Raw genomic sequence first — 21626 nt, 5'->3', positions numbered from 1 at the left:
TTGGATGGCAGTTTCCACTAATGTTTTGTGTGTTCCCTTTGTCTAGTGAGGACTCTTTCCAATTTTCAGATGGGAAATTTTTTTTTCGTGTCGAAGAGGAAAAAAAGTCCGATGAGCAATCAGCTCTTATACTTGATAACAATTGCAATGATGGCCGCAACAGTTGCTGTGGCAATCGTCTTTTGTGTCTTATTCAATTTCAGGATTGGTGGATTGGTTGATTTATCTACAGGTGCTTCTTTTTCTCCAGAGGAATCTCTTGCAAGTTTCTTATATTTCTTATCTTTCTTTATAGAAATATTCTTGGACAATTCCATGTTTTTACTCTTTTCGTTTTCAAAACTTGCTTTAAGTTCATTCAATTGCATCTTCAATTTCGATATGTGTTCATCATTTTGTTCTTTTTTCTTATTCAGAGCGGCTTCCAAATTATTCTTCTCTGCTTCAATCTTGGAAATTTGGTCTTTACAATCTTGCAATAAAATTTCATGCTTTTCGGCTAATGTCTTTCTCAGCGATCCTTGAAGTTTATTAAGTTGCTTTTCATGCAGATCTTTCATGCCCTGTGTGATTTTGCCAATATTTGTTGAGTAATTAATAAGGAAATTAGTCATTGACTGCAGTTTATTCAATTCTTTCCTCTCCAATGAAATCTCTGTGGATAAAGTCTTTATTATATTAATTAGATTTGAACTTGTCCCCACTGAATTATTCATGAATATGCCACTCAACACTTCTGTTTCCACACCCAGTACAGAATCTTCCAAATCCAAATTATTAACGTCACCAAACATTGCCGCTTCAAAAGCAGCTCTTTGAGCCGTAGTTGCCAAATTTATTTCACCCATGGACGCATTACCGTTAAAACTTTGATTTCCTGCAGTTAAGGGAGCATTATCTTGCACCTCTGAAGAACTTTGTCCTGGATTCTTTGGTGAAAAATTAACGTTATTTGAACTACCACCACTGTTAGAAGTCGTAGATTCTGTATTAATCAATGGAATGACGGATATATCTTCCACAAACGCGCTTATCTTCCTATGCTCAAACTTATTATCAATATCTGTTCCCAAATCAATGACGTCGCCAATATTCAACTCGACATCGTCATTAGAGATTCGAATCCCATTGACAAAAGTCCCATTACTTGAATTCAAATCGTGGATCAAGATTTCCCCTGACTCAGCATCACACGACAAACAAGCATGGTTCCTCGACAGGACTCTTGAGTCAAAATTCCCATTATCTGACCTAACGACAGAACTTGCGCCTCCGGCACTATTGCCCTTTCCATTTGCATTGCCGCCGGTATTGGCCACGGGTCTCCCCAACTTCAAGATATCTGGTTTGAAGGGCACCACAAGGAATTTAGTCTCGAAGGTAGCATTCAATGATTTGAGGACGATGATATGAGTGTACCGGTTCCTTGGGTGGACGGCAACGATGGGAGCGACGGCTGGAGGTTGTTGATCCTGTGGGAACATAAGGTTCTCTTGCTCCAGATCGATAACTGAGCGCGATCCCGAGCTTCTAGAGTTAGATCTTGCTCTTCCATGGGCGACTTTCATTTGGATTGGGGGCGATGATGAGGTGTCGTTGGTTGTTGTTGCTGTTGTTGTTGCTCGTTCTGGGGAGGCGATAGTCATCGAGGTTGTGGGTGGTGGAGGTCGCCTCTTCATGGTTTGTATTAAGAAGAGATGAATTGATGGCCCCCTGTACTTTTTGAGTGTGGTTTTGTTTGTCAATGGAGAGTTTGAGGCAGGTGGAAGGTTAGGTTAAGGTTCCCTTTTAAAATTTCATTTATTCGCATTGAAACAAAGATCAACAAATACCATGCTATATACAACTAAGATTATAACAAACAACAATAAGAGCAAGTAGAAGAGAAATATAGGATGAGCGAAGTGTTAGATGAGAGTGTGGAATGTTTCCAGGACATGATATCGCAGCTGCAAGGGTCTGTGGATACACTGAAGAGTAACTCAGAGGAAAACAATTACTTGACAGAGACGATGCTGCAATCTCGACGAGTGTTTGAGTTGGTGCCCGAATACGACGTCCAGAGGGCCAAGTTGAGTTTGATAGAAGAGGTGGACCCCGTGGTGAAGACGCTAGAGGAGAAGCTGAGGAAGTCCTTGAGCAAGATGCAGCGAGAGTTGGAGACGTTGCAGCAGAGCTGTGAATTGAACGAACTGCGACTCAACAACACACACACGACGGGACAAGAAGGAGACGTGGACATGAGCAGCGACAATCTTGTGGTGATGGCTTCATCGACTAATGAAGAACTGGAGACTTTAAAGCAATTGAAAACGACAAAGCGCGAATTGGAACTCAAATTGGCCCATTTGCAACACTAAATACTTAGTTAGCACTATCTAGTAACAGTATATCGCCACTAAATGACTACCATGCGTGCATTGCTGACCCGCAGGAGACATCCTGTGCTCAGAATACAGAGACGGTCCATCATGCTGTCCACATGGGCTACCCTTGCTGCCGGACCATCCCTGGTCAATTACCTCTTTGGCAATGACACCAGGATGGCCAACGCCATGGATGCCGGTGAATTACACAACAAGAACGACGATTACGAGTTGCAAAGAAGGGAACGAGTGGATTCTCGTTTGTCCCAATTGAGAAACAGCAGACCCAGAACCCCTCGCTACGAAGGTAATATCCCGTTGTATAAACATGAGAAACTGCTACTGTTCCTCATCTCAGGGATCCAATCGTATTTCCATCCTGAGAATGGACTCAATATTGTCAAATTGGGGGAAGCCACTGCCATCGCCCCCTTCTTGAACCATTTGCAACAGATTATGCTTCAAGACCCCACGGGGAGGAGAATCCTTAGAGATAAACCTTTCGTGCACACTAGTATCCTCCATATGGATAAGCTATCCAAATTACCCGAGAATACCTTTGGTTACACGTTTTATAAGTGGTGTAAGAGGGAGAACGTGGGACCTGACACAAGAGCACCTGTGAAATATATTGACGATCCCACACATGCCTTCATATTCAGAAGATATAGACAATGTCACGATTTCTATCATGCGCTGGTAGATATGCCCATCATTATTGAAGGGGAGATCACTGTGAAGGCATTGGAAGCCGCCAATTTGGGTGTTCCCATGGCTGCATTGGGTACCATTTTCGCACCTTGGAGATTGAAACATGTGCAGAGGGAAAGATTATTCGATACTTATATTCCTTGGGCCTTGAAAAGCGGCTGGAACGCTAAACCTTTTATTAATGTCTATTGGGAAGAATTATTAGAGAAGGATGTCAATGATTTGAGGAGAGAATTGGGGATTAAGTTACCACCAGATTTGAGAAACGTGAGAAAAGAAAGGGCCAGTTTGATTAAACAATTAAAGGCACCATACTCACCTAAACCATGATCAGTCTATCTAATTATCTATATGTAAAACATTTATTATTACTCTGAATTTTTCACTATAATATGAACTTCACATCTCAATCGTCAAATGGAGAAGATAACAGAAACTACGAGAAGGTTAACGTATTAATTCTCTCCATTTTTATCAAGTCAGCAAATAACCTGGAAAATACATCCAATACCCAAAAAAGTCAGGTCTTTACTACAAACCCAATGACATTCAGCCCTTGGACTAAAGATAGGACTTTTTTCCTTGAGAAGGATATAATCACTAACCAACTGGTTTATTTAGCCGCCAACTAATAACAACATATCTTACGTAATCACAAATCGTCTTCCACGGAAGAGATCTTCGAGGTGATGGTCAACCTAAATAGATTCATCTCTTGGATAACTTTCTCAATGAATACAAGTTCCTTTAGCCCTATCGATCAATCAACCAATCAATTACTCAGTTGGGGGCACTGTGCAAAGGATCATCAATGAATTTACAGGATCTCTTAGCTAGAGTACCTCTATTGCTCTCATATCCGGCCATTGTCGTCGCCAGCAATCTTATAATACCAACATATGAAGATATTAGAGCTAGTGGCGATACCAATATAATATTAATCGATCGATTCATAAGGCTGGTATTACTGCCCATATTTTCTGCCGCCTGTACCGTAACGATAGGTTTCATATTGGGCATTATCCCTAATGTTTTCAATGAAAAGAAAAACGACAAGACTACATTCATCAAAAATTCAATACCCATATTTCTTATGGTCACCTTAACATGCCAGTTAACTTTCATTCTAGGCACTACACAAACGACATGCCTCTTTCTATTGACTGTAAAACAAGGTTTATTGTCTGTGGAAAATAAACAAAAACTTCCCATCATTCATTTACTCAAAATATACGGTCCTCTTGCAATAATTTCGATTTCTATTGCTTCTCCTTTTAAAGTTAGTTCCATTCTACCAATACTAATAGCATATGTGTCCGTGGCAAGCTCAATTCATTATTTGAAGCCTTTGATGAAAACAGTATCTACTAAATTAGACAACATACTGCTGTCTGCAACTGACAATACATCCTCTGAAAAAGTGGAAGATACAAATTCCAAAAATAAAGTTTTCGTATTCTCACTCATCATAATCGGAATGCTATGTTTACTTTCCCTCTCCATAGTATCTGTTATTCTACCAATGTATCATCTACAGTACTCCATGATTTTCGTATTCGTTGGTTGTTTGGCGTTCCTTTATTTATCTCTACAAGATATATCTACAGCTGAAGAAAATAACGGCAGCAATGAGTCAATTTGGTTTACCAAATACAATATTTTATCTACAGGCGTGATGTCCCTCATCTTACAGTATCTTTCGTTTAATTCCATCGCTGCATCCATACTGAAGGATATACTAACAATATCCTTCGTATTCGTTGCAGAATTGAGCTCTAATATAGGTATGGACGTACTAGAACATAGGACTAATACGCATCACCACACTCATGACCATAGAGCCTCCACTGACGGAAAAGACTCGAATACCTATTCAAACTCAAACATCTTTAAGCAAATGGCAACAAGCAAAGATACAAGATCGATATTTTCTTTCCTCTTACTCAACACCACATTTATGTTTGTACAATTGCTTTACTCTTTCAGGTCAAAATCATTGGGTTTACTATCTGATTCACTACACATGGCTTTGGACTGTACTTCATTATTATTAGGGTTGATCGCAAGTATCCTATCCAAAAAACCTCCAAGTGAGAAGTATCCATTCTCTCTAAGTAACTACCTAGAAACTTTATCCGGGTTCACAAATGGTGTATTATTATTAGGTATTGTGGGTGGAATATACGTGGAAGCCATTGGAAGAATATTTAACCCCATTCATTTGAAGGGTACAAATGAACTACTAGTCGTGGCAATGATAGGTTTACTGGTAAACCTATTTGGATTATTTGCATTCGAACATGGTCATTCTCATGCTCATGGGAACGAAAACATGAGAGGGATCTTTTTACATGTCTTAGCAGACACGCTTGGATCCGTTGGTGTCGTGATATCTACATTATTAATCAAATTAACGCATTGGCATATATTTGACCCAGTTGCATCCATATTCATTGCCACTTTGATTCTCTTGAGTGCCATCCCATTGATTAAATCCACGGCATCGAATATGCTACTGAAATTGGATGAAAAGAGCCATAATTCAGTAAAGAGTGCATTGAATCAAATTTCTTCCACGCCTGGTATTACAGGTTATACCACTCCAAGGTTTTGGTCTTCTTGTATGAATGCACAAACGCATTCACATGCACATTCCCACAACCACTCGAATGAGCAACACGAACACGGACACGAACATAGCCATGCGGAACATAATGAGAAAGAAACTGTCAAGCAAAGTCCATCGCTGATAGGATACGTACATGTACAGTATATGGATGGTGAGAATTCCACCATTATCAAGAAGCGTGTGGAGAAGATATTTGAAAATGAGGGCATTAAGGCCTGGATTCAAGTGGAATCAAAGGGATCGACTTGTTGGTGTCGTGGCTCATCTTCATCTACCACCCAGAATATCGTACCGCAGGTTATAATGCCTGTCAAGCAATGATATACTGATATATAACGTATTTATCTACCATTTAACGTCTTCATCGTTAGCAACGGTTTTTTCGCTATCTGCTCCGATGAACAAAGCATGAAAATTAAAGATGAAATAGCAATTTCTTCAACAGCGAAGGTGATGTTACATACGTAGAAACGTCGAGCCCTTTGTTATATTTACTCATCCGTGTCTATATAATACATGCCAACATTGACTGAATCCTCTTTGAATATCTTCTTATATGAAAAAATTCCGATTCATTCCACGAAATTGCTAAGTTAATAAATATTAAGAAAGAAAAAAAAATAGGCATATCTCAATTAAATATATTGTCCAAGATATAAACCTTAATCGAATTATCACAAATAAATGGACCGTCATTCTAATACGTTAGTTGAATCCGAGCATAATGGTGAAAGTTTGAACATCCCAAAGATAATTTCCGATTTCCAAAATCAATTGAACGACATCTTTAAATCAAATCAATTAACTGAAGATGATGCATTGCTAACTGGATTTTTAAAATTTGTTACTTCTAAGTTGACCAAATTGGTAGAACAATTGCTTACTTTCGCAAATGTTAACGGGGAATTTTCCATGAATACCATTAAGGTAAACCATCAAATAATATCATTAATCTTGGATTTAACTTGGGAAAAAATTTATTATCCAACTTTTAAATGGTTTCAAACATGGAGAAAACTTATTATTCGAAAGTTGCCTAAACAAGATCAACCTAATTATGTGGAGTTCCGTAAGATGAACTCTAAAGCAAAACGATTTTCTAGATCAGTTTCCGAATTTTATATGAATTTCATAACTGAAATAAGGTCTAATTATGACACTACATCAATTTTACCAATGCATTTAATTGATGATTTGAAACTAGTGGAAAAAATGGATGATTCAAAGACGAGAAGAAAGTTGCAACCAAATCATCCTTTAGCAATGATGGTTACTTTAATAACCCATAGATGTTTGCTTTATTTAGGATCATGTCAAAGATATAGATCATTGAATGATAAAATTTCGGAGAAATATGTTCTTGCGGATTTCTCTAAATCACTCCTGTACTATAAATGGGCAACCCTTTTGCTACCTACATTTGGTGAAAATTTTCTTCAAGTAGCTTTGATACATATGCAAACGAATAATTTTGGGAGAGCAACATACAATCTAATGAGAGCCATCTTGACAAAGACTCCTAGTTCTGCTGCATTTAGTAATTTCAAAGCATTAATTAGTGATCCGCATGAAATGATACACAAAAGAATGCTAACTGCTATTAAGGAAATACACATTCAAGAATTGAAAAATATCAAAATTGTCAATACAGAAATTATAGAATATTACTTTTTGGGACTATTCTCTTATCATTTTAACCAACAACAGAACAGTAAATTAGAAAACGGAATTGGAATCAAACATTTGGAATCTGTATTTTATGAAAGAGTTTCGACAAGATTTATAAAGAATCTTGATCTTATCATGGAAGATTTAGCAATTGTTATCGGTGGGTTTACCATCCTATTGAAACTAGAAAACAACACCAATACTAATAAATTGGGCAATAAAAAATCAGAAGTCCTTTCAAAGAGTCAAAAGTCATATCTATCATTTGCATTCAAATTCATCACACACATTTTAAAGGATGTTATTAAAGACTCGTGGAAGGCAAATCAAGATGCGTATCAATATTTGACAATGGTTCGTCTCATTGGGTGGTGGTTAAACTCGAATGAAGTGGCCTTGGAATATTCTCGAAATAATGAGCATTTTTGTTTTACTTTTGGAAGATTGTTAAACGACATACTCAAAGAGGACTATAAATTTGAAGATGAAGAGGAATCCTCTGTCGTAAGATCATATTTATTTGAAGACGAGGTACAATTCAAAGATTTTGCATGTGTAGATGAAGGAATGTTCAATTTTGACATGCCTGATATCAGAACAAAAGATGATATTAACAAAAGACTAATGGGAATTGCACCAGAATCTGAATTATTGACTAAAAATGAAGAAATTGAGTGGAAACTGCATAATATTGTCATCATGGGGAGAAAGATATTGACTGGAAATAAATTTGGAATTGAATGGGATACGGAAACATTTAAGTATACTTTTACCACCAGGGAGAGAATAGCAAAAGCAGAAAATACGCCTGTACACCAAAAGTCAAGACGTGGTATCCTTCCAAACATCATAGGGAAGAAGAAAGTTTCTGTTCAAGAGAAACAAAAACAGAAAACAACTGTTGAAGCGCAAACTCAATTGAGTGGGAAGACTATCATTGGTGAAGAGGACACGGATGAAGATCTCGAACCGCTATCTGTAACCGAACTGGAAGCACAATTAAGAAATGAACAGAATTCCAACAATATGATGAATTGGGGTTACAGTGGATCATCTATTCCTGATGCGCCATCTCATTTTGACGTTAAACCAAGTAATATACTGACTCAACCAAATGATACTCTTCGTTTATCTTCTGCATTTTCCAATCCGGTCTTTAACCCTTCCGAACGTACCAACTCGCCAAACCCGACTCCATCTGAGTCATCCTTGCAACTAAAGAATTTAGAAGAATCTCTAAGGAACCTAAACGCACAAGGGACAGATAACAATACCACCACGACTTCCTATGGTAGCATGTTTCAACAACCTCCAAACGGGATGCACACATCGCTGCCTACTTCGGCACATTCTCTATACAATACGTCTACTTATTCATATGTGGAACCTACTCAGTTGCAGTACTTCCCAAACCAGTATCAACAAAGACCGCAGTCAGGTAACTCATATCTGCCACCAGCACCACAGCAATTTCAAGGTTATCCGTGGGGCATGGGGGTTCCTGCACCACCTGGGCTAGTGCCACAACAGCCAGTGACAGGGCCAACGAGACAACAAGATCCAACAAAGCAAGGCTCAATGTATGCTCAGCAATACCCATATAATCACCCAGAATATTTATCGCATTGATTAAATAAAATGCGGATGAGAATTATGTCAGATATATATATATAATGTATATAATAATAGAAATAACATTATTATTTGTTTTATTGGTTAGGGTTATGACGAATACTATTTATTGTTATTATTATTATTATTATTATCAGAAAGTATTATAAGGGATATTAACTAAGGTTATGATTGGTTGATTTCATTTTTTATTCTACTTTGTTGAGTTGATTGTTGCTCTTCATTATTGCTTGGATGGGGTGGTGGCGGTAGTGTTACCTTTATATCTTGCATTGTAGTGGCATCATGAGTTTGTGGTAAGAAAATTTGCTGTTGTTTAACTTTTTCTTTCTTTTCTTGTTTCTCCTCTCGTTCTTTCCTCAATTCCAATGCCTTTTGTTTAAATGCATTTCTCTTTGCCTCTCTGGTCTTAATCTTGATTTCTTCCATTTTTTCCTTCTTCTTTTCTGGATTGGAAACAAAATCAGGTTTAATTGCGTCGAAGAAACAATCCAAGTTCAATCTTTGACAATTAAAACATGCAGGTTTTTCTTCAGTACATTTTTTTTTCCTTAATCGACAAATCCAACAACCGGATCTCGATCTTCTTGCCTTCTTAGTTTCATCAACTGGCTCTTGAGCTTTCTTTTGATTTCTATTAGAGCCAGGTCTGGATCCACCTTGTTCGTACATTAAAGTGGTTAAATTTCTTCTATCGCCCTTTTCGGCCAACCTTAATCTTGTCTTTGATTTTGTTCTTGATTTACCCTTTGCACTCCCCGTCTTTACACGTTTCTTTGTAGTTGGTTGTTCAGGAGCTGATAACCTTCTATTTATTCTTTTCCCATTCTTATTCCATGTAATTGTCTTCTCTCTATCATCTGATGATTTCGGTACCGTTAGATCTTCAGCTTCATTTTCGTTATCATCACTTAAATTAGAATCACTTTCGTCCTCGGTGGAAAAGGCAGTTTCATTATCAGTGGTATCACCAGTATTATTGTTAGCAGTATTAGCATTAGCTGTTGATTTTACCTCTTCTAGATGATGTATACGCAATAATGGTCTTGTATTTGTTCCTCTGGATGATGAAAATGAAGCGGAATGCGTCCTTGAAGTAGGTCTGTTCTTGTTGTCACCAAATCTAAAGGGTGATGATCTCAAATTGGATAGTACAGCCACAGCTGTAGCGGTTGCGCTACCAATATCTTCATTTTGTCGTTGTGACCCATTTTCCAAGTTCGGATCAGTTTGTGCGGGTGGTATGGATTGTGATGACGTTGGGTCATGAAGAACTCTTGTTCTTACAATGTCTAGTTTTGTATTTGTAAATTTAGGTGGTGGAGGTGGGATGTATGACAATTTACGATCTTCCTTTTCATCATCTGTCTCTAGAGGAGTATTATTATTGTTATTATTTTTTTGTTCATCTTGATGATCTTTGGATAAAGGGTCAATCGATACATGTGGTGCTGATGATGGAATATTAATGCTATTTTTTTTCGTATTTGATAAAGTATTATCCATAGTAAGAGCAATTGTTGCTGCTTCACTAATTTGATTTAATCCAGATGGTCTCCTATTCGTTTGAGAAGATGACGAAGTTGCGAATATATCAGCGAATTCATTATTTTCTCTACTGGAGGGCACAGTAGAAGGTATTGTTGCCGTGATGGTCGGTCCGGGAAGATTTGAATCCATATTAATATTAAAAGTGTCGTTTGGTTGACTATTTGTTCTACTGCTACTACTACTGCTTATCGCAGTATCACCTTTACCTCTCAATGAATAAATATCTTCTCCGTACTTGGACGCATTGATCCAATTGGAGAAGTTCTTGTTAGATGTTGTTGTCTGCCCTTTCGAATGCATAATATTTGTTTCCTTACTATTACTATTACTATTATTCTTATCGTTTGATTTTTTAAGGAATTGATGAGGTGGGATATAACTCTTATCTTTTGAATCCGGAAGCACGATTCTTTGTGGTAAAGAATCGGGGGACGATACCACTGGTGGTTGCGGAGATTGATTGGGGCTCCTATCAGTTGGATGTTTATCCTGCATTTGTGTTTGCGTTTGATTGTGTGCATTCACTTCTGCCGTGCTTATGAACGTCAATAAAGAGGATTCGTCGTTATTGTTGCTTACGACGGAATCGGCTGCTGAAGGGGGCGGAGAGTGCATGGTCGTGTTGGGACTGTGACTGGGGCTAGAATTTAGCGTATCCATGGAGGGAGTGTCGTGGTATGTGTTAAAATATAGAGTGTAATTGATGTTGTTGTTGTTCATGTGGATGAATGGGGAAGATGGATAAATTACGTTGGCGGCTCGTTGCCGCCGTCGCCGTTGCCCGTGATGTGTCGTGTTCCACGGATGTTGATTTTTGGTTTGAGGCCACGTGACTTGGGCGCTTAATTTTTTGTTTTTCAATTTTTTTGTTTTTCAAATGGAAATTTCGAGACGGCGCGAAAGTTTGTAAAAGCGCGTCACTCTGCACGGAGGGTCCCTGAATTGCTGAATGCGGTAACCAACCACATAACAAAAACATCATAACAATCACTAGAGAAAATTGGAAAACAGGCGTCAATCAACTTGCCCAAGCGCATAAACATCGTAATATTGCATACAAACTCCATCTACATCAACTCAATTCCCTTCCCTTCCATTCCATCCTATTCAATTCATTGGCTATTTTTGAAGAATCATACACAAACACATCCTAAGCATTGCGCCTCCCATCTTCATCCTCATCTTTCATCTTCCCTTGCATTGAGAACTTACTTGGCTCCCAGTCATACACAATTCTTTCTAGTGATACGACACGATACGTAGAGAGGAGAGATACAAATGACATCGCAAACATTAGACGTTCAAAAGACGCCGTCAAACACAACACATCGATCAAGACCCAAAGCAAAGGCAAAGGCAAATTCAAGATCAAATCATAATAATAACAATAATACAATAAGCTATCATTCTTCTTCCAATTCTGATTCTAATATCGATAGTCCCCGATTATCAGATGGTGCTTCTTCAACACCTACTTCTCTGGATGACGAATTTATGAAATTATCACCATCACAAAGAAGAAATTCGCATAATAAGACTGATGATGATCATCATCTCATACAGAATGATAATAATAATAACAAAAAGGAAAGATCCATCATAAATAAAAAACCATCATTAGAAGACCATCATCCTAATCCAAGTCTTCTTAGAATGCATTCATCTTCCATCTTATCAAACGTTCAAAGACCTCATTCACAATCCATTGATCCACTAGATATACCGAAGAATTCAACGAATGATTCAATAGATATGGATCAAACAATTCCGGAAGAATCTATCAAGAAGGATTATCATCCTTGGAAATCATCACAAGATAATAACGATGTAGATTTATCATCTTTTGATGATCCAACAACAACAATAACAGATGAAGATACAACAACACATAATAATGAAATATTACAAACAACTTCAAATCTGATACATACAGATTCATATATACATAATGAAGACACAGAAGATCATATCATATTAAATACAAAAGTATCAAGAAGATCTTCCAAGAGAAGAGATACACAGGATTCCATTAGAACAACAATCCCATTCCATGCATCAAAACATTCACAAATTTTACCATTAGATGAATCTGAATTAAATCCTCATCACCATTCAATCGTTCAAAGGAAAAAATTAACTCATCATTCAATGTCTTCATTACCTATACCGTACCATTATAATAATAAAGATCAACCTTCAACAACAATGCCATCGAAAAAACATAATAAATTCTTATCCATGTCAACAGTTTCATTACCACCAGTTAATCATATTAATAATGGAACTTTGAAAACATCAGAGTCTGCCACTGCAGAAATCAAAAAAATGAGAGAATCTTTATTACATAAGAGAGAAATGAAAAGGAAAAGGAAAACATTCCTAATAGATGACGATAGAGTATTAATAGGTAATAAAGTAAGCGAAGGTCACGTTAACTTCATCATTGCATATAACATGTTAACGGGAATTCGTGTTGCTGTATCTCGTTGTTGCGGATTTATGAAACCATTGACACCAACCGATTTTAAATTTAATAAGAAATTAGCATTCGATTATCATGGTAATGAATTGACTCCCTCATCAGAATATGCATTTAAATTTAAAGATTATTGTCCAGAAGTGTTTAGAGAGCTACGAACGTTATTTGGAATTGATCCCGCTGATTATTTAGTCTCATTGACATCAAAATATATTCTAAGTGAATTAAACTCTCCGGGGAAAAGTGGATCCTTCTTTTATTATTCAAGAGACTATAAATACATTATCAAGACCATTCATCATTCAGAACATAGACATCTAAGAAGACATTTGCAAGAATATTATAAACATGTAAAGGCAAATCCCAATACTTTAATTTGTCAATTTTATGGATTGCATCGTGTTAAGATGCCCATATCATTTCAAAATAAAATAAATCATAGGAAAATATATTTCCTAGTAATGAATAATCTTTTCCCACCACATTTGGATATTAACACAACATTTGATTTGAAAGGTTCCACATGGGGCCGTATGACACAATTTGATCCACAATTATATGAAAGAGATCAATTTTATAGGCCTGTCTTAAAGGATTTAAATTGGTTAGATATGGAAAAGAGAATTGAATTTGGTCCCACTAGAAAGGAAAAATTCTTAATTCAATTGAAGAAAGATGTAGATTTATTAGCTAAATTGAATATAATGGATTACTCATTATTGCTAGGAATTCATGACATTAAACCAAAGGAAATTAACGATAACCAAAAGGAGCAACAACAGTTAGTGTTTCCTGAGACAGGGTCAATAGAAGATTCTACAAACCCAAATTCTAAAACGGCACCAATCACGGCTGTCCATTATTTCAAACAATTTGAAGGTGGGATTAGATCTTCTGATCAATTCGATAAAGATGGTGATAAAATATATTATGTCGGTATCATTGATTGTTTAACAAATTATTCCATTATGAAGAAATTAGAAACGTTTTGGAGATCTTTGAATCATGATAGGAAAACTGTAAGCGCCATTCCACCCAGAGATTATGGTGACAGATTTTATACTTTTATTCAGAAATCAGTGGATGCATTACCGCAAACAAAATATAAAGATAATCCTGAAATAAAACGATATAAGGATTAAGTGAGTGAATAGTTGATATGCTGGTCATATGCTAACTCTCTAGATAGATAGAGATAAACTAGAAAGAGAGAATTTATAATAATAATAATAATAATAATAATAATAACAATAACAATAATAATATAATATATACGCACTATAATATATCAATTTATAAGCTATCTATGTTTGTAGATTTCAGCCTGAAACATAAATGTAACTTGTACGCACAATTTACAAATTGACTTGGCGCGTCGCTGAAAGTCACACATGAGAATGTCAAATTCTTCTTTTTTTTTAAAGCATCAACAACTGGAGATGATCTAAACTTGAAACTAGTTAGGAAGACATATCCCATAGTTGGAACTCCATCACCCAGCTTATAACCTCACAACATGAGTCAACAACAATACTATCAACAAGGACCTCCACAACAGCAGGGCTATTATCAACAGGGTCCACCACAACAACAAGGCTATTATCAGCAGGGTCCTCCTCAGCAACAAGGTTACTACCAACAACAGCAACAACCAATATACGTCCAACAAGCTCCACAAAAGGAAGAAAGTAGTTGTTGGAGTACCTGTTTCAAGACGATGCTTTGTTGTTGTATTCTTGAGATGTGTTGTTCTCAATAATCGAGTCAAGAGTGAAAAAGAAATTTTCTTCTTTGTTCACAATTTCTAGATCCTATATTCCATATAATCCATCTACACTTTCAATTCCATAATTCTTTAATAAACAATTTACTATTATGTAACATAAAACCAATAAATTTTTTATCGTTTGGCTATAGTTTGAAAAATAATTTTGGAGTGGTAACAAGACCACAAATTTTTGAAACTTTCGAAAATGCTCGTGTAGCTCAGTGGTTAGAGCTTCGTGCTTATAGTGGCATTCGGAAATTCCGAAGCTTTACTGTACAAAGCGGTCTTCATTGACCGGCTAAGCAACGCGACCGTCGTGGGTTCAAACCCCACCTCGAGCACTTTCTCATCTTTTTTTTTATTTTTGAATCCGCTGGATATGAACTAGCCAATATACTTCCTTGGTGTAGAAGAAAGGTTCTCAACTCAAGTAGTAAAAAGGTGGGAACTTTTACCAAATTATGACCCATTTTAAAACCAATCCATTGAGTAGCTGACGTTAGTAGAAAGTTTCCGTCAAAAACGAAAATTAATCATTATTAACGGTTGCATTTTTTTCAAATGAAATAAAATAAAGATTCAGTGTAATGACGAACAAGACCCAAATCAGTCATTCCTGAAAGAGAGTAGCAAAGGTTCTGAACCACCAAGATACCCACTTTTAAACTAAATCATGGCTGGTAAGAGAAATAAACAGAACAAAGGATCAGGATCCCTTTCCAATGGGAAGAAATCTGATGTCGACGTCGATGACCGTTTACAAGCCATCGTCTTGACAGATTCTTATGAGACAAGATTCATGCCTTTAACATCTGTGAAGCCAAGATGTCTACTACCATTAGCTAATATCCCATTGATTGAATACACATTGGAATTTCTGGCTAAATCTGGTGTTGACGAAGTCTATTTAATCTGTTCATCCCACGCATCTCAGATTAATGACTATATTGAGGATTCTAAATGGAATTCACCTTGGTCACCCTTTAAAGTGAGTACTATTATGTCGCCAGAAGCTCGTTCTGTAGGTGAAGTGATGAGAGATTTGGACAATAGAGCCATCATCACTGGTGATTTTGTCCTTATCAGTGGTGATGTCGTTACGAATGTCGATTTCAAGAAGATGCTAGAGTTTCATAAAAAAGTACATGCTAAGGATAAGGATCATATATCGACCATGTGTTTAAGCAAATCTAGTCAATACCATAGAACAAGATCTTTTGAACCAGCAGCCTTTATTTTAGATAAATCTACCAATAGGTGTATCTATTATCAAGATTTACCTGGTGTAAGCTCAAAAGAAAAGACATGTGTGGATATAGATCCTGAATTATTGGATGATGTCGATGAATTTGTTTTAAGAAATGATTTAATTGATTGTAGAATTGATATTTGCACACCTCATGTCCCACCAACATTCCAAGATAATTTTGATTACCAAACATTAAGATCAGATTTTGTTAAGGGTGTTATATCAAGTGATCTTTTGGGTAAGCATATATATGCATATATTACCAATGAGTACGCAGTAAGAGTGGAAAATTGGCAAACTTATGATACCATATCTCAAGATTTCGTTGGAAGGTGGTGTTACCCACTAGTTTTTGAATCTAATATTCAAGAAGACCAGACCTATTCTTATGAATCAAGACATATTTATAAGGAGCAAGGTGTTGTGTTGGCTCAATCTTGTAAGATAGGTAGAAATACAGCTATTGGTGCTGGGACAAAGATCGGTGAGGCTACAAAAATTGAAAATTGTATAATTGGGAGAAATTGTCAAATTGGTGAAAACATTAGTTTGAAAAATAGTTATATTTGGGATAATTCTGTGATAGGTAACAATACTACGGTGGAACATTCTATTGTTGCATCTGGTACTAAAATAGGAGAAAATGTCCACTTAGAAGATGGTTGTATTATTGGGTTTGATGTAGTTATTGATAACGATATGAAAATTTTTAAGGGCACGAAGATTTCAAGTACACCTGTAAAGAGCATACAATCTGATTTCTTTGAAAGTACTTTAAGTGATGACAGTGATTTCTCAGACAAGGAAGCTACATTGGATAAGGAAAATGAAACAGTCGAAACATCCATAGCGACTGACCTAGTTGGTGCTAAAGGTGCTGGATACTTATATGAGAGTGATGTTTCTGATATTGAGGATGACAATTCAGAAACTGTAAATTTGGCCAATTCCTTGAGTTATCAACTTGAGGAATTGTACTTAAGTGATGATTCTATATCCTCCACCAAGAGAACTAAGAAGAAGAGAACCATGTCCACTAATAGTATGTACACAGACTTCGAAGAGAATGGTTCTGAAGAAGAAGAAGATTTCCAAAAGGAAGGGATTGCTACTGTTGAAAGAGCAATGGAAAACAATCACGACTTGGATACTGCATTATTGGAATTGAATACTTTGAGAATGAGTATGGATGTAACCTATCATGAAGTTAGAACAGCCACCATAATTGCTATTCTTAGAAGAGTTCATCATTTTGTTGCCACTCAAACATTAGGTCCAAAGGATGCAGTCACTAAAGTGTTTGGCCAATGGGGGTTACTATTCAGAAGGCAAGCATTTGACAAGGAAGAGTACGTGGATTTAATGAATATACTAATGGAACAAGTGGTTGAACAGAAACTGGAAAAACCAGATCTAATCCTCTTCGGTGCCTTGAACTCTCTATATGATAATGATATCTTAGAAGAGGATATCATCTATGAATGGTGGGATAGTGTGTCGAGCGATCCACGTTACGATGAGGTCAAGAGATTGACAGCTAAATGGGTGGAATGGTTGAGAAACGCAGATGAAGAGTCATCCTCTGAGGAAGATGACGACGAGGAATGAGTACGCATAACATTTAATAACATATACAAGACATAATTTGTAAAATACAGTAATACTTTCTTCTTATACTACTTGTATTTGCAAGCATTACCCGGGTGCGGTGAGAATTTAGCTAGACATGGGAAAAAAGACCGTTGTGCAATGTACAAAGGTCAAATCCGTGATAAGTGAGAAAAATCCAAAAATTGGCCTAAGGGCTTCCTTAATTTTTTCAATAACCCGAATGGCTAAAAATCATGGGGGCATCAGGGTACAATTTTTATAGGGCGAAAATCATTGATGTAAGCAGGTAAATGTAGAAGTAACCTTTATTTAGACATATATTATATATATCATTCCAAGTTGAGTTCCTTTGTTAATCTTAAAGCATCATTTAAAGTACAATCTGTGATATTGATTGACCCCAATTTAATTCTAAGTAAGAAGGACCGTATGATACAAAGATCCTCAAACATTTGATCTGAGAGTTGGCTTTTTCTTTTGTCAAATATTTGTGCCGCCAAGCTGAACAGTCTCTCAGCATGAATCGATGTCGATGGAATACAATGGAATAATTTATTAGCTAATGATAACAGTGGAAACTCTCTTTTATGCCTTGACCAGAATATATTATCTGCCCCCACAATCATCTGGACTTGGCGGTCGAATGGCGACCAGCGTTTTTTAGATTTGGATAAAACCTCGTTTGAATACTCCTTGACCAATGATAGAGCACGTAGACGGTATTGCTCAAGTTCTAATCTGATTTGTTCTTGTAAGTCATCCTTAATACTGAATTCATCAAATTCCTCCTCAAATTCCAAGTTTTTTTCTTCTTGTCCTTCTGATGAATAATCTTCAGCATTATACACTCTTCCTGCATGGCTCGAAATACCGATCATGTCTTCTGTATCGCTATCCTTAATGGGATAATAAGATATATTCAAAAAAGGTATTAAAATATCAGTAAGTTTTTGTGATACAACGGATATTACATGGTCACTTTTTTTGATTTCGGTGTTCTCACGAGGGAACTGTTCTATAAAAACAGAGCTATCAACAAATGCAATGTTTAGATAAGATGATAATAAACAAATATCCATACTGACATACTTTTTATAGTATTTATCCATTTTCCTTCTGAAACGAATAAAAACTGGGAGATGTCTGTGCGTTAGGTTGGAACTTTTCGATTTTTCAACGAATATTTTGTCTATTTTATCCTTATAGGAAATAAGCAAAGGAAGGGTGTTCTTCAACGTGCAGGTATCATTAGAAAGCATTTCGCAAAGAGAACGAAAAGGAGATAAGATATCAGTTAAATCGTCCATTAGAACAAAATCTTCTTCATCGAAAAACACTCCCAGGGATGGCTCCCGATTTAACTCCATCAAGACAGGTTTCAACTCTCGTAACCTGAGCACAACATCTAACGCTGATAGCCATCTTGTTTTTGAATATGTTTTGATGGCCAAAGGTTCCTCTCCATTCATTTTTCCAAACTCAACGCATAGTTCTCGGTATAGTAGTTGATTAACACTGCTTGATTTAATATTAAGAGCAAGCTGATTATTTTTCTTCAGAATAATGTCACCAGTTATAAAGCTAAAAATGCCACCAATATCGGCAGATTCTGAAGAAAGTTGGCTGTTATTTGATAGAAGATATTCAGTAAAGATATCTTGTTTTAAAATTTCATTCCTTGACCCATCAGAATTCAACTGATATTTCATTGCAGCTAACTCTAATAATTTTGATTTAAGCTCAGAATCTACAAATCCCAAACTGTCCTCTTCGACCGTATCAAACATGGTACTATTCATAATGTTAGCACTATGTAGTAAACAAGGTACATGGCCAAGAAAACGAGTCCCTAACAGGCCAGTTCTTGAGAGTTCTTTCGGTACCTTTAGCATATTGGCAGCATTATCAGTTGACATACCTACAGTTACTGTTCTCAAACCATCAAACTTATTAAAAATTTCGCCAAGTTGCTGACTTATATCGATTGTTTTGTGAGAATCAGACCTGTCCATCTTCACTAGAAAAGGAATTTGTTTTCCTTCCTCTTCATCATATGTAACCAGTAAAACTCCCAAATAGTTAGACATTTTGTGATTGGACCAGTGATCAAAAACAAGAGACATGAACGTTACATTCTCGAGTGCACATAACCTCTTTGTAAGCGATACAAGAAATTTGTTTCTCTTGGTAAAGGTCTTTTCGTTCAATATATAGGCCGAAGATGCTATCTCACTCTTCCAGAAATAATTAATATCTTTGGATTTTGTGCAAATAAAGTTGGTAATGTTGGATTTGTTCGGCTTTAGAACCTGTTCGGGTTTGCTAGTATTATCAATTGGAATTAAGGCCATTGTTGCCCACAGGTTTTTGGCTACGGAAGACTCTACCCAGTTGATGGAAAGACGGGATTCTAAAATTAGCTCCACAGCTAGATCAAAGAATGATTGCGTCTTGATATATTGTTTTAAATTTCGGTATTTGTTCTGTTTCTTCTCACATATCTCTTTTATTATCCTTTCATCCTTTAAATTTCCATGGAAGTAATCAGGGTCAGTACAGTCATCTCTTAAATGAAGTTCAGCAGGTTCAGAATTATATCTGGCTTCCCTTCGATTGTAACGATAAACATTATTACAATTGGTACATTTTAAAATTGAACGATCTTTCTTTCCTTCCAGAAAATGTGACCATATGCTATTCTTTCCTTTACTGTCGATACGTGTCCATTCTGAATCTTCAGACTGAGATGGGTAATCTTGGACTAGAACGAACTTTTTTAGGACTTTTCTTCTCTTTGGCGTTGGCGTGGAATTGTTGTTACTGCTGACAGATGTGTTAGGGGTCGTTGTATCCCTAAAGCTTATTTGTCGAACGAGTATCTCAGAGCTACATGTGTTTGAAGGTGGGCTATCAGGTATATTATTATTCATTATATATCCTTGTTTGGATTTCTGACAGTCTGTACTTCAATGCTTGGCCTTGTTCAACTTGTTATATACATAGACTAACGAACTAACGGGAAACTTAGAACAATATTTAAAACAATCATGAGGTAAAAAGCGTTTCTTTGTTGAAATTTAGGGGGGTTAAAGACTTTTTATAAAGGGCTGGATAATTCTATTTTTTAGTTTTTCTGGAAATCAAACTGAAAAATTAGGTGTTCTCAAATATATTTTAGGGTTTTCAATTTAACCCTACTTTGTACATTGCACAACGGTCTTTTTTCCCATGTCTAAATTTAGCTGGCGCTCTCGAGAAATTTTGAAACGAAAGAATAAATAGTGGATTATCAACGTAAATAACAAGAAAGGTCAAGAGTGGCCAGGTGACTAACACAGGCGACTAGGGGTTCAACACACAACACATAGCACATTATGAAAACGATTAAAGCAGTGACTATAGGTGATGGTGCTGTCGGTAAGACATGTCTTCTAATTTCCTACACTACGAATCAATTTCCGGCCGATTACGTCCCAACTGTTTTTGATAACTACGCCGTCACTGTTATGATCGGTGATGAACCATATACATTGGGTCTTTTTGATACTGCCGGTCAAGAAGATTATGATAGACTAAGACCTCTATCATATCCATCCACAGATGTCTTCTTGGTCTGTTTCAGTGTCATTTCTCCACCTTCCTTTGAGAATGTCAAAGAAAAATGGTTCCCTGAGGTGCATCACCATTGTCCAGGTGTTCCATGCTTAATTGTTGGTACCCAAATAGATTTGAGAAGCGATCCAATAATCATTGAAAAGCTGCAAAGACAGAGGTTACGTCCAATCTCCCCGGAACAAGGTGAAAGATTAGCTAGAGAGTTAAAAGCTGTTAAATATGTAGAATGTTCTGCCTTGACACAACGTGGTTTGAAAAACGTATTTGACGAAGCAATTGTCGCCGCATTGGAACCTCCAGTTATAAAGAAGAGCAAGAAATGTACTATTTTATAGTAAGGTTCACAG

General features: G+C 36.6%; 11 protein-coding genes and 1 non-coding gene across 12 annotated transcripts; 9 read left to right on the top strand and 3 right to left on the bottom strand.

Annotated features, from left to right (window-relative positions):
* Positions 1-119: 119 nt before the first annotated feature.
* Positions 120-1679, bottom strand: VPS64 (Vps64p; the record flags this gene model as incomplete). Its single annotated transcript, XM_003674708.1, has 1 exon — positions 120-1679. One exon carries the CDS (start codon positions 1677-1679, stop codon positions 120-122), a length of 1560 nt encoding a protein of 519 aa, XP_003674756.1.
* Positions 1680-1895: 216 nt separating this feature from the next.
* SPC19 (Spc19p) lies at positions 1896-2360 on the top strand (the record flags this gene model as incomplete). The annotated part of the gene is made up of 1 exon (XM_003674707.1): positions 1896-2360. One exon carries the CDS (start codon positions 1896-1898, stop codon positions 2358-2360), a length of 465 nt encoding a protein of 154 aa, XP_003674755.1.
* Positions 2361-2402: 42 nt separating this feature from the next.
* On the top strand, positions 2403-3407 carry COQ4 (ubiquinone biosynthesis protein COQ4; the record flags this gene model as incomplete). Its single annotated transcript, XM_003674706.1, has 1 exon — positions 2403-3407. The coding sequence occupies one exon, from the start codon at positions 2403-2405 to the stop codon at positions 3405-3407; it is 1005 nt and encodes a 334-aa protein (XP_003674754.1).
* A 481-nt stretch (positions 3408-3888) lies between these two features.
* On the top strand, positions 3889-6027 carry MSC2 (metal cation transporter MSC2; the record flags this gene model as incomplete). Its single annotated transcript, XM_003674705.1, has 1 exon — positions 3889-6027. One exon carries the CDS (start codon positions 3889-3891, stop codon positions 6025-6027), a length of 2139 nt encoding a protein of 712 aa, XP_003674753.1.
* A 363-nt stretch (positions 6028-6390) lies between these two features.
* On the top strand, positions 6391-9003 carry EBS1 (Ebs1p; the record flags this gene model as incomplete). Its single annotated transcript, XM_003674704.1, has 1 exon — positions 6391-9003. The coding sequence occupies one exon, from the start codon at positions 6391-6393 to the stop codon at positions 9001-9003; it is 2613 nt and encodes an 870-aa protein (XP_003674752.1).
* Positions 9004-9171: 168 nt separating this feature from the next.
* On the bottom strand, positions 9172-11277 carry UME6 (DNA-binding transcriptional regulator UME6; the record flags this gene model as incomplete). Its single annotated transcript, XM_003674703.1, has 1 exon — positions 9172-11277. One exon carries the CDS (start codon positions 11275-11277, stop codon positions 9172-9174), a length of 2106 nt encoding a protein of 701 aa, XP_003674751.1.
* A 558-nt stretch (positions 11278-11835) lies between these two features.
* MSS4 (1-phosphatidylinositol-4-phosphate 5-kinase) lies at positions 11836-14178 on the top strand (the record flags this gene model as incomplete). The annotated part of the gene is made up of 1 exon (XM_003674702.1): positions 11836-14178. One exon carries the CDS (start codon positions 11836-11838, stop codon positions 14176-14178), a length of 2343 nt encoding a protein of 780 aa, XP_003674750.1.
* A 374-nt stretch (positions 14179-14552) lies between these two features.
* On the top strand, positions 14553-14795 carry CPP2 (cysteine-rich palmitoylated domain-containing protein CPP2; the record flags this gene model as incomplete). Its single annotated transcript, XM_003674701.1, has 1 exon — positions 14553-14795. The coding sequence occupies one exon, from the start codon at positions 14553-14555 to the stop codon at positions 14793-14795; it is 243 nt and encodes an 80-aa protein (XP_003674749.1).
* A 216-nt stretch (positions 14796-15011) lies between these two features.
* NCAS0Btrna8I lies at positions 15012-15145 on the top strand. The gene is made up of 2 exons: positions 15012-15049; positions 15109-15145. It is a non-coding gene; the product is annotated as a tRNA-Ile (tRNA).
* A 332-nt stretch (positions 15146-15477) lies between these two features.
* GCD6 (translation initiation factor eIF2B catalytic subunit epsilon) lies at positions 15478-17661 on the top strand (the record flags this gene model as incomplete). Its single annotated transcript, XM_003674700.1, has 1 exon — positions 15478-17661. The coding sequence occupies one exon, from the start codon at positions 15478-15480 to the stop codon at positions 17659-17661; it is 2184 nt and encodes a 727-aa protein (XP_003674748.1).
* Positions 17662-17993: 332 nt separating this feature from the next.
* NCAS0B02890 (uncharacterized protein) lies at positions 17994-20594 on the bottom strand (the record flags this gene model as incomplete). Its single annotated transcript, XM_003674699.1, has 1 exon — positions 17994-20594. The coding sequence occupies one exon, from the start codon at positions 20592-20594 to the stop codon at positions 17994-17996; it is 2601 nt and encodes an 866-aa protein (XP_003674747.1).
* A 444-nt stretch (positions 20595-21038) lies between these two features.
* On the top strand, positions 21039-21614 carry CDC42 (Rho family GTPase CDC42; the record flags this gene model as incomplete). The annotated part of the gene is made up of 1 exon (XM_003674698.1): positions 21039-21614. One exon carries the CDS (start codon positions 21039-21041, stop codon positions 21612-21614), a length of 576 nt encoding a protein of 191 aa, XP_003674746.1.
* Between the last annotated feature and the right edge of the window lie 12 nt (positions 21615-21626).

The sequence above is a fragment of the Naumovozyma castellii genome, chromosome 2 (assembly GCF_000237345.1).
Source record: "Naumovozyma castellii chromosome 2, complete genome".
In the NCBI taxonomy this organism is placed as follows: domain Eukaryota; kingdom Fungi; phylum Ascomycota; class Saccharomycetes; order Saccharomycetales; family Saccharomycetaceae; genus Naumovozyma; species Naumovozyma castellii.
Note: the sequence above shows the minus strand (reverse complement) of the source record. Positions and strands in the feature narration are given on the sequence as shown.